The sequence below is a fragment of the Vanessa tameamea genome, chromosome 7 (genome assembly GCF_037043105.1).
Source record: "Vanessa tameamea isolate UH-Manoa-2023 chromosome 7, ilVanTame1 primary haplotype, whole genome shotgun sequence".
NCBI classification, from domain to species: Eukaryota; Metazoa; Arthropoda; class Insecta; order Lepidoptera; family Nymphalidae; genus Vanessa; species Vanessa tameamea.
The window spans coordinates 6,628,110-6,645,760 of record NC_087315.1 but is presented as its reverse complement, the minus strand read 5'-3'; the positions used below and the strand labels follow the sequence as shown (position 1 = coordinate 6,645,760).

Below are 17,651 nucleotides of genomic sequence, written 5' to 3'. Positions count from 1 at the left end.
CGTTTTCTATTATTTATTAGATAACATGCGCGTCGAAAAAATTTCCTTCACGGAATTTAAAATACGATATCTTCGGAACGCTTTGCCAATAACTCGCAATATTTTTAGGATTAATTTATACTCTAGAGGGAGTTTCAGCGAACATTTGTAACGAAATGATATTCTTTTTATGAATACTTCGCACTGCTGTCGATGTAACTGGGTTACGTTTTATAGGCACCATTAATCATTTTATCGAGACGTCCATGACACTTATGCAATAAGAACTTTCATGAAGAGTAGGTAACCTAGGATGAGGATCATAGGTTTACGAGCACGACATAATCATACCCGCGTCTTTGTTTATTATAACTTTGAACATAATAAAACTGATATTTATTCAGATGATATCATGATTAAATTTAACTTACATTACCCTTTGACGAGAAGGTTGGAGCTTATTCCCCTACGCTGCTCCAATGCGGGTTGAGAGAATACACATGTGGCAGAATTTTGTTGAAATTAGACACATGCAGGTTTCCTCACGATGTTTTCCTTCATTGCCGAGCACGAGATGAATTATAAACACAAATTAAGCACATGAAAATTCAGTGGTGCCTGCCTGGGTTTGAACCCGAAATTATCGGTTAAGTTGCACGCGTTCTAACCACTGGGCTATCTCGGCTCTAAATTTAACTTAAAGAACTATAATTACTAAAAAACTAAATCTTTATGTTATCAATAAGTATCCACAATTTCAAAAAACGGACGTGTATATTATTTTCTTCTAATTTTGATAATTTGTGTATGTCGACCCTGATATTTATTTTATAATTGCAGAATTGTTTAACTTTGTCACTGACAAAACAAATTTAATATGATTTAGTTAAATATGACCCGTGTATAAACTTTAAACGTTTTATATATGTGCGAGTGTCAGTGAAATGTGATGGTGGTGGTGTACACAGTATGAGCACGTGGATGGCGCTGTTCGGGCTAGTGTGGCTGCTGCGAGTACGCGGATCTTTATGCGGATGCACAGCATGCAAGCGTGCTCGACTTGAAACACAAGACATCCAATATAGGAGACCGTCGAGAGTTTCGAGCACGCCATGTCCTGACGAAGAGGCATCGGGCACACAGCGTGTGCCCAGTCCTAACGAGCGAGCGACTTTTGACGTTATCGCACTACAGAGGTTCACGAGAGATGTCACTGTACAGACTGATTTCGATGATGATGAAATAGAGGACTTAGACAAAATTGAGCTGCAAATTAAGGAAGAATGTAAGTTTAAATATAATATATATATTTTTTATATCCAGTGTGCAATAAAATCCGCAATTTGTATTTATTTATATTCGACTACCTCGTTGGTCTATTTCTTAGGGCAACATATCTCCGGATCCTAGTTTCAAATCCCAAGTCAGTCCAAAAAAGTTGATGAGATTAAACATTCGTAAAATTCGATGTTGTAACCTGGAGTCTGGAAGTTGGGATTGTTTATCTTTACTTCCATGCGTCGTAAAGCACGTAATCTTTTCGGTCGTATCAGATAGCCTTCCCATTGGTTTCCTTAGGATTGCAAACGCACGAGTGCACAATAATAGGTTCTGCGCAGGGCGCTTATCTCTCATGAGAATGTTCACCGTGGCCAGTCAGGAGGACTTCATTAATTTGATAATTTATCAAATTTATCACGTTTTTCACCTCAAAATTATAAATGACACCGATGGAATTGAATTTCTGAAGCACTTATAAGGAAAGTAATTCAACACCAAAGTCAATTAACATTCAAAGTGAAATATCTGATTTAATGTTCAGACATTAAAATATCATTAAATAAAAATATTATTATAAACATTTTACCTTTATAATAATATTTGAAAAATAATTGTAAAAATTTATATTAACTTATACGAGTATCAAATTCAAAAACTAAAAATTAAAATTGTGTAGATAACTTATTCTATGCAATAAAATTCTAAGCATCGTAACTTTCGTTTTTGTTTGTCGTAACGTAACATGTCGAATAAGAACCATCATTTTATACTGTGTTGTTGAAAGTTGTAAAAAATTGCCAGGCTTATGTGTGCTATGATAAATAACAGTTGACGTCGACGCAGAGCTGGATTTGAAAAATACAAACATGGGTCGTTTTCAACATTTATATGTATAATTCAATTTCATATTGAATTCCAAACTCAAACATAGCCAATTGTTCAACTGCGTGTCGACACTGTTATTATAGTTTTACAAAACTACTTCTGATTTATGGATGAATTCGTGTATATAATTACAATAGCACTGACAAGCTTAATGTCAAAAAATATTAATAACATCATTATTACTAGTAATCCGGTTTCACATTAGCGTTAACCGAATAATAAAGTAAGTGAAACCGGCTTAACTCATAACACTAGTACGGTTCATTCAGTAGTAAAATTAATAATGTCATAGCTCAGTGTTCTCTTAAGTTTAAAATGGATGGAAATTTCTGTTCTAAAATTCAGTTTTATATATATTAATTTATTGGATCAAATTGATTGAATGCTTTTCATTGAGATTCATTTTTAACATTTTTTTTATTAAATAAGTTTTTAAAACGTTAAAGCTTTTTTAATACCTGTCAGTTTCTAGGTTAACTGCTTTGAGATATTTTACTAACAAAAAAAAAGGTATGAAAACTAGTTTTATTACTTTTTCGTTACGTATAATATTTAAGTAACACTACAGTCACTGCAGCTACTTCCGAAATTAAAGTTATTTCTTTTTCTGTTTTTTATTAGAAACTAATATTCTTTTGTATAATCATAAACACCGCACAATTTAATCATATTTATTTGTCTTTTTTATGATATGTAAACAGCCTGTTCAATGGCTTCCTGATGATAAGTGTTAATATTAACCGTTCGCATCGCCAATGCGTCACTGACCTTGGGAATTAAGATGTTATGTCCCTTCTACCTGTAGTTACACTGGCTCACACTTCTGACCGGAACACAATAATACTAAGCATTGATTTTCGGCGATAGAATATTTGATGAGTGAGTGGTATCTACCCCAGGCTTGCACAAAGGTCAGCCACCAAGCCTTAATAAACATAATGAATCTTAAAAATATATCTCTTTGAACTTTAAATGAAAATTTTACAAAACACTTAGTGTAGCACACCTCATTCTATCATCTTTATATCTCTCAATTAGATATAGACTGTGCGTTAATGGTTAATTAGTTGGAACATTTTTATAAGCTTTTATTTAATTTTAAAAAGAAATAGGTTGTCATTGCGACCACTGAAAACTATGAAAGATATATAAATTACTTTAATGACCTCATAAATGTACTCAAAAGTTAAACTAAGAATTAAAAAATATTGTTTAATTATTTACTATACAAATTAACTTTGTATTTGAGCCGAGATGGCCGAGTGGTTAGGACGAGTGCATCTTAACCGATGATTTCGGGTTCAAACCTAGGCAAGCACCACTGAATTTCATGTGCTTAATTTGTGTTTATAATTCATCTCGTTCTCGGCGGTTAAGGAAAACATCGTGAGGAAACCTGCATGTGTCTAATTTCAACGAAATTCTGCCACATGTATAATCCACCAACCCGCTTTGGAGCATCGTGGTGGAATATGCTCCAGACCTTCTCCTCAAAGGGAGAGGAGGCCTTAGCCCAGCAGTGGGAAATTTACAGGCTGCTAATGTATGTAATGTAATATTGTAAATATTGTATTCATAGTTCATCTCAAATTTTGCATCCAATTGTTAACTGCAAATATTAGTTAAATATTGTATAAATTTATCTCGTTATCATATTAAATTATTCAAGACCTTACCCACATCACTTTTCTAGGGTCTGAATAAAGAAAGAGATACGAAAAAATAACATTGATGTAACGATCATCGTAAGAAAAGCTTGTAGCAGTACTTTGTATACACGAGGTTTTGCCCTCTCCATAATGTTTGTTCATTTTTCAGGAGTCCTTGCGTTATGTACAATACCATCAGAAATATTAAAGTCAAAATACATTTTTGTACTTTTTGAGTGGAATTTTCGTTATCATATTTGGAACATACATGCTAAAATATTATATGATAAAATATTATTTTTATTTGATTTTATTTACTAGTTTTATTATTACTGACAGACGTAACAAAGTAATTAAAAATACAAATGAAGATTACTTTCTTATTTTGTAGTAGTTGTAGTTTACACAATGCGCTGATAACAAATAAATTAGGTAATGCAAGCGAATGACGTTTTGTAAGCCTAATTTACTTCAATCTGTTTAAAGATAGCATATTCTTTATTCAAACGTAATTGCTAATTGCAGTAAATTTTTATTTATTAGTGTTTAAATAAATTGACCTGTGCACAAGTTTTTCCACCTGGAAACAGCAATCTTCTTTTTCGATGATAACTTTTACAAAGAAAAATTATAAATTTATTCCAAACTTTTTGCTTTTGTAAAGTTTGGATATAAATTTTATTTAGTTCCCTCAATTTATAGGTATTGACAAGATAAGTTGAAATCATTCGTTCCTTATGCAACAGAATATTAATATTTAATATTATAATATATTTCTGCCAAAATTATAAGTTTGTGAAGAATATCACGAGATATTGTTGTAACTTATTTTATTTGAGGCTGAAGAGTAAAGAACTGAAATACAAACAAGTATCTTCATCCTAATGTTTCTTTAATGCCGTTAGCGTTCTACAGGACCGTTCGTAGGCGGTTGAGAGGGGTTAAGGGTTAATAATCACTACCCATCAAGAAATATTTCTGCCGTAATTGCAGTACATTGCTTTTTTAACCGACTTCAAAATAGGAGGATGTTCTAAACTTTTCATGTTTTTATTTTAAATAATTGTTTCTATTTTCAAAATTGATTTTTTGTTAGAATGTAGTTTATTTCTATATAGTCCCATTTAAAAATCATAAATATTATGAGTTTCGGAGACTGACAATACACTCAAGAAATGCGAGCAAATCAATCACGATTAATGTTATCGCATATTTATACATTGCTTAGGCACTAAGACAACATAACATTACGTCTGTACCCTTGAACGGCTACGCAGAGATGAGAGCTAAGATGTCTTCAGTATACGACACCTTTAATCTTGTAAATTAATGCTCGAGGTTGCGTTTTACGTTTCCTAACATTATTACAGTAGCAAAACAATTTATTATATTACCTACCGACACCAACAATTCTGGACGTAAAAACGATTTACAATCGTCTGCAAATTGATATTTTGGACTGGAATGGAGTGCACGCAGCTGTGGATACAAAGCTTTATTGCACACAGCGAATTGTATGTTTGCAAAAATATAAATTGATCGTCTCCCGAAATTGTTCAACACTTATCATAATTATTTATATTTTTTTTTTCGTTTCTGAAACGATATTTAATATTTCGACTCTGGCTTCTAGTGTTTCATTAAACTATCACTGAAACGAGTACTTAGGACTCCGTCGTTAATAGTGTCTTCGTTGGTCGTCAGTTTCAGACGCTGATAATAATCTTCTTGACTTTCGTTGGTTAAACGAGTAAGAATAAAACTAAGACTATGATTATAATCTTTTTGAATCATTTATTATTTATTATTACTTATTTTACATCACATATTTATTTAATTACTTATAATTACTATTATTAAAATACTATTTCTATGTTGACCATTGATTGCACAGATATACATATATGTTTGTTTTCTTAGTAGAGTTCAATAGATGGCGTTGTTCATTCACGGCATAATTCTGAACCGCGCTATAGTTTCGTTCAGTAAAATTCTATACCTAAGTGAGATTATATTTGTATACTTAACGTCCGTTGACGCTGTAAAGGCCAGTAGGGCCAACAGCACTACATCATTCAGGAAAAAATAAAAAAGATTGTATACTTAATACATTACGTGGCGAAATTTAGCATTAAGTACATACTTATATTAAAAAGTAATTTATCATTTTACAAATTTCAAACGGTTATTATTAAGAGTGGGTTTTCAAAAAGTAATTGTTTCGGATTTGTAACAGTCATCTGATAAAAAAGATGAAAATATATTCCTAATTTGTAAAAAAAAGTTGAAATCTGTTCGTGCATTACGTAGGTTTGATAACAGCTATAGTATTTTTATAATAATAACCAAATCTAATTTAATATAAATACTCAAGTTTTAGTCAAAAGTTGTTAATATTTTATTTAAAAAATTGTATCCTAGAAATCCCGTTAATAACATTGATATGTCAGGCATATGTCAAAGTCATGATTACATTTATGTATTGCCACTACTCCAGTTTTTAAATTATTAGTAGATGATAAATATTATTGTCTAAGTTGAAACACCCTTGATCAAAGTCACACGAAAAAAAGTCACTACTTATATTATGTTGGAACGATACCACTTGAATTGATTAATTCGATGACTACTTCGTTTTATTTGTTGCTAACTGAACGCCTTCATATGAATTAGAAAAAAAAACATTTACATGTTAATTTTTTTCTTAAGATTAAATCAATGTTAGTGAATAGTTTATAATTGGTTTATAATTGGTTGGAAAAATTATCGGATATATCTATAGAATAAAATATATTCTATAGATAGTCGTTAATTGCTTATATCCACTTTTGTCGACCTTCTAATACATTCGGTTTTGATAGTACGAATAAAATTTTACACTTCAATCAATTTTATTTTAAGTATTATTACATAACACAATACAACAACCTGCTGATTTTGGTTTCTTCTTAATGTTTATTCCAGTCATGATCATATTATTATAACTTTTTTAATAATGTTTATTGTTTCAATACGTTTATTGTAATATATTTATGTTTCCAACGCGTAAATATTAGGTACAAAGAAATCATCACTAAAAAATTACACGCTTAATGAGTTGGTATTAAAGTACACGTTTACAAACAGCTAACATATGAAATTACAAAATTAACTACAGAGGCGCCCCTAGTCTTTACGCAGGTTCTTGTGAATGTAAATGATGTAAGAGATAAAGTTATGATAAAACTATACAAATAACGTAAAATTCGTATACTCCTCAACTTCAAACTCTTCAGCTTTTACTATTATTGACAGAGACACTTGACAGTTCTATCTTTTATGCCTATTGCTCTTTGATAAGTTTTCCAATAAAATTTCCGTAATCCCTAGAACTCCATCTTGAAATCTGAACTGTGGTTTTTTGGAATATGTGATGATTTGAATGCTTTTATATCATTTTTATTAGAAAATGATATAAAAGCTAGAGGCATTACAAACGAAAAAACCATATGATTGAACTCTTTTCAACACATTTTAATAGTAAATTAGAAAAAATATAGAGGGCAATTAGATTTATGTTATTTGATTTTTGTAGTCTTGATTTGTATAATCTATCAGGTAAGGGCTATACACGGACTCCAAAAATCGTTAAATTTTATTAGAGGTTCAGTGTTAAAATTTATAGTATTTTGTATTATTTTTAACATTTTTTAAAGTCAATCAAATCAATTTTTGTTAAAAAGCAACCCTCCCTTTTCTGTACATAATTCATTTCAAACATTTTAATAATTATGTACTATTGCCATGATTTTTTTTTTATGTATTTTTATCGTTACATCAAAATCTTTAATTTTTATCTATTCGTTTCATCATGGTATTTTCAAACCATCCTACTCCTTTCATCATTTTATTTGTATTATTAAACTAACCTAAAAATTAAAAAAAAATCAGTAAAGTCGTTCTCAAGTTATTGCGTGACCAAGGAATATAAGCCTGCATTTTTATATATTAGTTCCTTGCATATGAAATTAGCGTTTGGTCCTACTGACCACTTTGATCTGAAATATCTCCTCTTTGGTTAATAATTCCAAATATAAATTTATAAATTCATTTAGCTGGTACAGTTGAGTTTTGAAAACGGTCATTCATTTGTTTTTTCCTCATTATTTTTTTCTTTGGCGTCGCTTATTACCGCACAATCGAAAATATGAAATATCAGTATATTTACGTACGACCACGTGTTCCACCGTGGCACCAGTGCTGCAGAAACAGCTCGAAGGATGTGTACGGCGCTGGTGTCGCAAAAGAGAGCGCGGTACGTTTTTGGTTTTTCCGGAATTTGGAGAACTTCTTACAACTCCGATGCAGTCCAAACCGCCTACAAAGAGTTTATTGATTCTCGCCCCCATGGTTTTTTAGTAAAGGGATCAATGAACTATGAGATGGCAAAATTGCATAGATAACAACGGTGTACCTATACTTTGATTAATTAAATATATTTTACAAAAAAAAAAAAATCATATGTAAGGACCTTATATATTAAAAAATATATAAAATGGCTACGCTAAAAAGATTGCATTTAAATTCACCACTATTTATTCTCGTTTTTACTTAGCGTCGTCAACATCGCAGCGTGATTTTTTTGTGAACATTTTCAAGTTATAATCCCTTAGCACCTTTAGCGTTTACTAATCTTGGCCTTCCGGATGAAGAAGGTGGTTGGTATTTTTATTTATAAAAACATTTTTCCCGGTATTTGAGTTTTACACACCTGGGTATATATGAATTATAGCGTTAGCATATCTCGTCGTCTCAGATATAAAACCATGGGTATTTCTTAGTAATGAGTACGAATTATTAAACTGACAGAACATTTTGGTCATATGCTACGTCCATTAAATTATGTGCGTGCATAGCAACTACTGACTAATATCTGTAGTTATGATTAGTAAGCTATATTAAAGTAAGGCCCCCTTCACACCAGTGATTCTAATCTTCATTATAATTGTCCTAGGGTAGTTCATGAGTTTACTATGATTGAGCCACAAAATTTATTGAGGATATATACAAGTGTAATTTATTCACGAGGTTTTAGCGTTACGCTAGCCTTTGTCTTAATTCATTTGCTCTCTGTTTTGCGGTATCGTTTAAAAATTATTCATGATCTATATTGTTTTTCCACATACATATACCCCATTAACCTAGTCTAGTTTCCTAGTATCCAAGATGCCAAGGTTTCGCTTTTATGGCGAGTAACTCTGTCATTTTCAGAATCTTATCCTTCATAGTGACACGAATGCGTTGGGCCACTTCGTGCGGTTCCTGATGTGGTGTGTCATAATATATTGTAACATAAATTACTTTTTTGTCCCATTTGCTGTCGAAACACTTGGCCCTTGGAGCAGTAGTGCAAAAAGCTTCATTAAAAGTATAACACCTCGCCTTATTGCCTCCACTTGTGACAGGAGGGCTGGTTCGTTTTTTGCCCAGAGTATCGGAATTGCGATTCAACGGGGAAATGCTGCTAGCATTCTTGCCACCATTCCACGTGGTCAAGATCTAAACAGTAACTATTTTAATTCATATTTGTATATATTTAAGGATTTAATGTTAATAATTCTTATGATATTATTTTATTTTTGTAACATTTAGTTATGATCTTATATCTAGTTTTTAGGTATTCACAGAAACTTTAAATTTATTTTACAAATGTAACTACGTCAATTGTGGTGCGGTAAATGAAAGCTGGACTGTTGTTGACTGATTTATTGAGTCAACTTATTTAATTTTTACTCTCAAAATATATGGCTTCACATAATATCAAAGACAACTCTTCAATTTACATGGATTATAATCATTCAATTGAAGATTTATTTGTTTTTGTATTTTTTTTCATTAGAATGGTTCACTTTGTGAATTTTAGTTACGCTTTACTATGTAATATATTATGTTTATTACGTAAATATTAATTAAATTATTATTGCACCGCATAAGTCGGATGTGTAACAGGATGAAAATTGCACAAGAATTCCTTTAGGAACGTAGGTGGGCTTTAAGGAAGAATTTTCAAAATTCATAAATTTAATTAATGGCTTTAAATTGGGGATGAAAATCTCTAAATTCCTCATGTCTAATGTTAAAAATTAAATTGACTTAAATAGATTAAATAAAGTACAGAGTGGTCTTTATAAGTTCAATACAGCTGTTACAATTATTTTGAAAATTTTATCACATAAGAGAGTTACTTTTTGGATGGTACAAATATAGATTTCGGTTTATAGTTTTCTGCTTATGAGCAAAATATACTTGTGGTATCGTTTTTCGAAATAAATCCCATAAATGGTTGAATGGGTGATGAAAGTTTGCATGGAAGTTTGATATTTTTGAAGTTAGCAATATCGAAATTGGTGCTTATGCGTCTGTATATGTGTAAACAAAAACTGCTAAAGTAAAAAAAAAACCTGTCAAATAAAATAAGTAATCTGTACTATTATTATAAATGTAACTTTGTCTGTCTGTTGGTCTGTCTCTCTGTTGCTCTTTTACGGCCAAACCATTGAACCAATTTTGATGAAATTTAGTTTGAAGCAAGCTTGAAGTGCAAATAAGGATATAGGCTTATTTTTTTAAGCCTAACACCTAACGAACAACCCGTAAAACGGGAGCGAAGCAGCGTACGACAACTAGTTATTAATAAAATATCTTCAATCTAATTTACCTGAATGGTTACATTGAAATTGGGGTTTGTTATTAATAAATCTTAGTAACTAAAGATCAACGATAGGCAAATGTTTAAAAGGGAACAGTATTTTATTTTATTTATTATTTCCAGTTATTTAATCAAAGTAGTGATTTATATAAACCCAGTCAGAACTCGAAAGTAATGCCAGATTTAATTACTTTCATTTGTTCGGACTTGGAAATGAACCCATTTAATTACTAATACTTTAAATCAACTGTAATATTAAATGAATAAGCCATTTTAGTTGAGACATTATAAAAATGAAATATAATTTATAGTCTGGTATAACATTAAGATTATTAGATTGCCTTCTACTTGACCTTTAAGAGAGATATTTAAGCCTTGTTGCTCATATTGCTTGTATTATCAAGCAACAGTTTTTTATCTCGCTTTTTTCTTTTATGTATTTTTATATATTCTCGAATCCAAAATTACTTTGCTGATCTGTATCAAAGGTATTGAGTAATTTATATTCTTTAGTAGTCTTATATTTAGCCATATAAACACGTGTGTGTACATCCTAGTCCTATATTTGTAATATATATATGTACATGTTTTACTGATTGATCCCACTTATAAATATAAAAATATATATAATAATTGGATTTCAAGCCAATCATTTCGTTTTTTTTTTGTTCATTTCAGAAAAGGAGACTGAATTATTTGCCAACCCATGTGATATAATATGCTGACTCTTGTTCCTGTAATTATCCTAGCTTACTTATCATTCGACTGGATCACGTCAAACAAAAAATCTACAAGAAGCGACTTTGTTTTATGGTATGTAAAGATTGACGAAGAAAAGAAAACAATATGTAAATTGGAAATTGGAATTCGAAATAAAGGCTATTTTATTTTATTTATGTAGACTAAAACAAACAGTGCAAAAAAATAAAAATTGTTTCATTACTGTTTGTTATGAAATTAAAATATAAACTACACTTTGTCACCAAAATAAATGTAACTTTATAGAAGTAAATGATCATATTATGTACTAGCTGTTACCCGCGGCTTCGCTCGCGTAGAATATGAATATATTTACAAATGACTTTAAAATATTACGTAAATTTAAGACCTCTTTGTATACCACATTGGTGTGTTTCAGCCCTTAGGGTAGAATATCCAGAATCGCTTAAATGCGAATTAACTCATTTTTAATTGGTAGCCTAAAAATAAAATTTCGAGCTTCTAACTTTAAAAATGACGGACTTCCAGGCTAACCTGTATACGAAATGTCAACCCCTATTTCTCCCATTAGGCGTAAAATATCCAGAAACGATTAAATACAAATCTACTCATTTTTAATCAGTATTCCAAAATAAAGTCTCATATTTTTAACTTAAAAAAATGACGGACTTCCATAAAAACTTTCATCCCTTATTTCACCCCCTCAGAGGTAGAATATCGAAAAACGCTTAACTACGTAATTACTCATTTTTAATCAGTATCTCAAAAATAAAGTTTTATGTTTTCAACTTAAAAAATGACTGACTCCTATAAAAACTTTCAACCCTTACTTCACCCCGTTAGTGGTAGATTATCTAGAAACGCTTAAGTATATATCTACTCATTTTTTATCAGTATTCCAGAAATAAAGTTTCATGATTTTAAATTATAAATGACTGACACCCATAAAAACTTTCAACTCTTATTTAACCCCCTTAGTGATAGATTATCTAGAAACGCTTAAATACATATCTACATATTTTTGATCAGTATCCCAAAAATAAAGTTTCATGTTTCAATCTTAAAAATGATGGACTTCTATACAAACTTTCAACCCTTATTTCACCCCCGTAGGGGTAGAAAATGCAGAAACACTTAAATAAGTATCTACTCCTTTTTTAATTAGTATGCCAAAAATAAAGTTTCATGTTTCTAACTTAAAAAAATACGGACTTCCATACAAACGTTCAACCCCTATTTCACCCCTTTAGGGGTAGAATTTCCAAAATTCGCTCCTTAGTGGGTGTCATGATATGTTAGTTTATAAGTATACAGACTAAAATATAAGTTTTATGCTTCTAGTTCTAAAAATGACAATACTTTCAACAATTTACAACATTTCATCCCCCTTTTCAACCCCATACAGCACTTTTTCCAAATAAAAAGTAGCCTATGTCCTTTCTCAGGCTCTAGACTATCTGTGTACCAAATTTCATTGAAATCGGTCCAGTAGTTTTGGCGTGAAAGCGAGACAGACAGAGTTACTTTCGCATTTATAATATTAGTATAGTATGGATAAGTATATAAGTATGGATATGATTAAAATAACTTATTTTTATATAGAAGTAAATTAGAAGCCGAGGTGGCATTAGTTCTATTTTTATATTATTGCATATGAACGCAAGAGTCTTTGAGTAGACATGCGTTCTCCAGAAGAATGGCCAAAACGCGCCCCTCGCGAGTGCACTGAAGGAGCTGAAGCACTGGAGGGCTCTATCGACATGGCCTACCCGACTCCGCGAGGAATGGTACACGGGGAAACGAATGAATCCAGTCAGATAAGGTGATTTGGGGACAGTCATCACCGCTGCCATCCGCTGCCACTCTTAATTCTTGAGTAGGGCTCTATCAGGCTACGAGTGGAGCGTATTTTAAAACAGTTTAACAGCATCTCCTACTCGTGACGAGGGCGGCTATCGTTGTGGTATAAATGGGTAAGAATCCCACATAAACCGGTTCCCCTAGAGTCCTTTTGAAGATTTCCCCTGAGGAAAACAAATGAGCTTGAGTTGTCGCTGTATTGGTTGTTAAGGAATATTCTTTACGAGATGGATTATATATTTTATATGTATTTTAAAAAGGGATACTCCCTCAGGGGTCAAAGTACTGCCTATAGATAATTCAAAATAAACTAAAAACTTGACTGAGTGAAGACAGTAGTATATTTCCCCCGGGAAATTGAGAATGACCAGCGACGAGTATCGATCTAGTAAATTGGAAGTTTATTTTTATACAGTAACAGTAAGCTTTTAAAAAAGACCTTTTTATCATTTTTAAGCTATGAAGTATCAATGCACGTAGACATTGTAGTCTAAAAAATAAAAAAAATAGAATTACAATCACATTATAAGGAACTTAGCAAAAAATCTGTTTTAGAAAACATTTTATTTTGTTTTCATTTGATACACACACATAAAATAGTAACAAATAAAAGTAACACTCTGTAAATGTCCCACTGCTGATCGCGGCTTCCTCACCCTTTGAGTAGAAGATTTGCGGTTTAGTCAACCACGCTGCTCCAATATGTGTAGTGGATACATATGTGGCAAATTTTCACCTGCCACTCTGTTCGCGTTTTCTTCTCTCACTGCTGAGTATAAGATTAATTAATAACATTAATAAAGCACATAAAAATTCAATAGTGCTTACCCGGGATTGAAACCTGCAACCTTTGGTTAAGATACAAGTATTCTCATTGCCACACACACCTTTGCTGTTTCTATGTACTGGAGATTTTATTCCAGGAAATTAAAAAACGAAAGAGTTAAAGCTTAGAATATAAGTAACAAAGAAATAACTGCAACAAAAGTATTTCTACGTAGAAAACACTCAAAAATTATTATCTGATAGTACTAGCTGTCATAGCTTAAAATGTTGACATACACGTGACTTTAAAATTCAACTGGAAACTGGGAACAATGACCGTGTGACGCGGAATTTATATGTCAATTTGAGGTATTTCACCCCTGACTAGTCTGTAGGAAATGAAAATATTTTTTTATTCGATCTTTTCCTGTGCATGCGAGCATCGAAATGTTAGTAAACGCACAAAGAAATTATCTCTTTACAATAATCTATAAAATATTAATATGTACACTGCCATAATACTGCCACAATTACCTTTAAACTAGCAACTAGTTTATAGGTTTACAGAACCCCTAGGTCCTGGTTCCAACTCTGAGTCAGACCAATAACTGTTTAAATTCCTGTGTCTCGGAAAACGCGTGCTGCCGTTTCTTTCGGTCAGAAACCGGTCATGTCGTGAGAGAATAGTAAGTGCACTCTTTGTTAGTGACTGTTAAAATGACGCTGTCTGTCACTGTGTATGCTTAGGTCTTTAAAATTACATAACAGAATTTAATGTGATTTTTTATAATAGATAGATTGATTCAAGAGGTAGATTTATATGTATAATACATGCACAATATGGTAGAGAAACACTGATAATTTCAGAAGTTTCTGAAGTTATGTCGTAAATAAACCCTTTTTTTGCGCTTACATTGCAAACGCTGGCTGAACCCTACAAGATAGATCTAAGTAATGTATTACAGTATTGTACACCGTATAAAGATCTTCAAATAAGTTCAGAATGGTATCTATCTCTTAGGGATAACCCACAATAAATATTTTTTATCCTTTACTTTTATGAGAAATAATGGATTATTTTCAAAGCGATTTTAAGCAATACAGCATTAATCCTTAACCAATTAAGTACCCTAAATACATTGTGAGTTTAATATAAATTAAAATGGCCCTTTACAGCATGTAATTTAAATGAATATTTTCGAAGATATTACAGATTTAAAACGCGGGGACATAGAGGTTTGTACAATACAAATAATGACTGAAAAACGGTGAACGTTGTAAGACGTGCGAAGCCGGGGCGTGTCGCTAGTTTTATTATAAATTATAAAAAACTACTTATCTAATTTTAATATCGTTAGTATAAATAAAAAAGTGCCAAGTAAGTTTGGTAGTCTACCCTTTTTTTATTGGGAAAAGTAGGTACTTTTATTTACAAAAACTGTGTATCTTGTGTGTAACTGTGTATTGTGATAACTTCAACGTAATCGTTTTAGCTTTTTTACGAGTTTACGACGTTAGTCAGATTATCAATTATTACATACTAGTTGTCGCCCGCGGCTTCGCTCGCGTTTTAGGGGTTGGTTATCATGCTTTAGGCACATAAAGTTGCCTATGTCCTTTCTTGGAGTTCAAGTTTGCTTCATACTAAATTTTATCAAATTCGGTTCATTGATTTGGCAGTGAAAGAGCGACAGACAGAGAGACAGACAGAGTTACTTTAACATTTATAGTATTAGTATAGATTATTTATAGAATACTGCTAACAATCTAAAACATCATCTCCAATCTGGATAATGAAACGAATGAATACTAAGACATACATATCATAAGATAAATGCGTTAGTTAGTTGGTTCATATGCCTAAATTCCTTTTTAAAAAAAATTATAAACAAAAGCTTAATAGTTGATATAACCAAATATTCTTCATCACGCAAACACATACGTTATTCAAAAGTACTAATATTTTAAATTAACATATATACATTTATTACAATATACTCAATGTTGAATTAATGTGATTAAAAATATACAAAACAAACGAGCTCATTAAAATATCGACAAAATACGGATAGTAATAGGGTTAACCTTTGTCACAAGTAGGCAATATATTTTAATATATTTTCAGATAAATCGAATGTCGATTTGATCTCAGTAGAAAAACGTTGCTCAAAATTACAAGACCAGTTTATACTCGAAAGTAATAATATAAATATACATTTTATTATTTAATTATAAAATATAAATACATTTTTACTTGATGGTAGGGTTTGTGCAAGCTCATCTTGAAAGGTACCCACTCATCAGATATTCTGCCAAACAGCAATGCTTAGTATTGTTGTGTTCCAGTTTAAAAGGTGAGTGATCTAGAGTAACTACAGGCACAAGTGACGTAACATCTGAGCTGTCAACGTGTGATGTAAGGAATGGATATAAATTATTATTTCTTACAGCGCCAATGTCAACAACATTGGGGACCACTTACCATCAGATGGTCCATTTGCTATTACATTAAAAAAACCTTCTTGTAAATCTGAATAACTCCTTTTCCTGGAAAATTCTTTCTACTTTGTAACTGTAATAAGAATTTCATAGAAACTTAATGCCTCACATCGTGACCTAAAATAACAAAGCATCCCGTTTTATATTACTAGCGTTTGATATACGCTACATTAATTTTATCGTAGTATAATGATAATATGTTAAAGAATACAGTGGAGTAACCGTTCACAAATATTCTGCAGCTGGAGGCCTTCGAAGGTTGGAGCCTTGGAGGTTTTAGAACTTATTCCACTGCGCTGATTTTCATCCGTATAGCGACGCTAGCCCGGTTTAAACCCATAAACTTGAACAAATAAATATTTATATATGCTCAAGCTTTTGCTTGCTCTAAGCTATAATGACAATAAAATAAGCTATAATGAAATATAAATAACATATCCCGAAGTTTATAGGTATATATATAAATATATATAATATAAATATATATAAGTATTAACCGACTTCATTAACCATAGTATCTTTATTTTTAATATAGTTCTTTTAGTTTTAAAATTGGATTATTAGCTATAGAGATTACATACAAACAAACAAATTTTACCTCTATAATATTAGTATAAATTGTTTATATTGAAAAATATAATATATTATATTTCAACCCTTTCAAAGGTACATAAATAATTTAGTAATAGTATCACAAAAATGAATACTTTCTGAAATAATTGTGCAAAAAAGATAATATAAGCGATTCAGGAAAATATTTTCTTTTTTAAACGGCTAACGAGACAGAGGCCTTTATAATGTTTTATTTGTTACAAATACCTTGTTAAGAACGAGAATCGAGTAAACTCGATAGTATTCGTGTTCGTATTTATGTATTTTTAATTAAAATTGTCATGAATAGTTCAATTTTTGTAATATTAAATGCATAAAATGTCTACACGTTCACATATTCACTCAGTCCGTGTAAAATTTCAGTGACGCATTGCAGCTGGTTTTCTTAATATGTCTGAATAAAGATCGTTAGGTGGAAAAAAAAAATATCTAAGGAAGGAACACCTTTATAAATGGCATCTATAGTACTTCAGATTAAATATTTGTACATCGGCAAACATTGTTTTTACGAACATGACCGACCACATAGCGACGGTACGGTAGAGTTGCTCGTACCAAATTGTTAAAATTATTTTGCCAAAATTCGATTTGAAAAAAAAAACAAATTAAAAATCTATGTAATTTATTAATTTCATTTTTTGCTTTTATTTAAGATCATATGTTATTTATTTCTATAATAATTGAACATATTAAATTTAATATATAATAACATG

At 31.2% G+C, this 17,651-nt stretch overlaps 1 protein-coding gene across 1 annotated transcript in view; it reads left to right on the top strand.

The window, feature by feature from the left end:
• The first annotated feature begins 811 nt into the window (after positions 1-811).
• LOC113401292 (discs large homolog 1-like protein) overlaps positions 812-17,651 on the top strand; it is a 28,994-nt gene continuing 12,154 nt past the window's right edge. Inside the window, exon 1 of the mRNA XM_026641147.2 lies at positions 812-1,264. Within this exon, the coding sequence (XP_026496932.2) occupies positions 949-1,264 (316 nt within the window). The 5' untranslated portion in view covers positions 812-948. The remainder of the gene's footprint in view (positions 1,265-17,651) is intronic.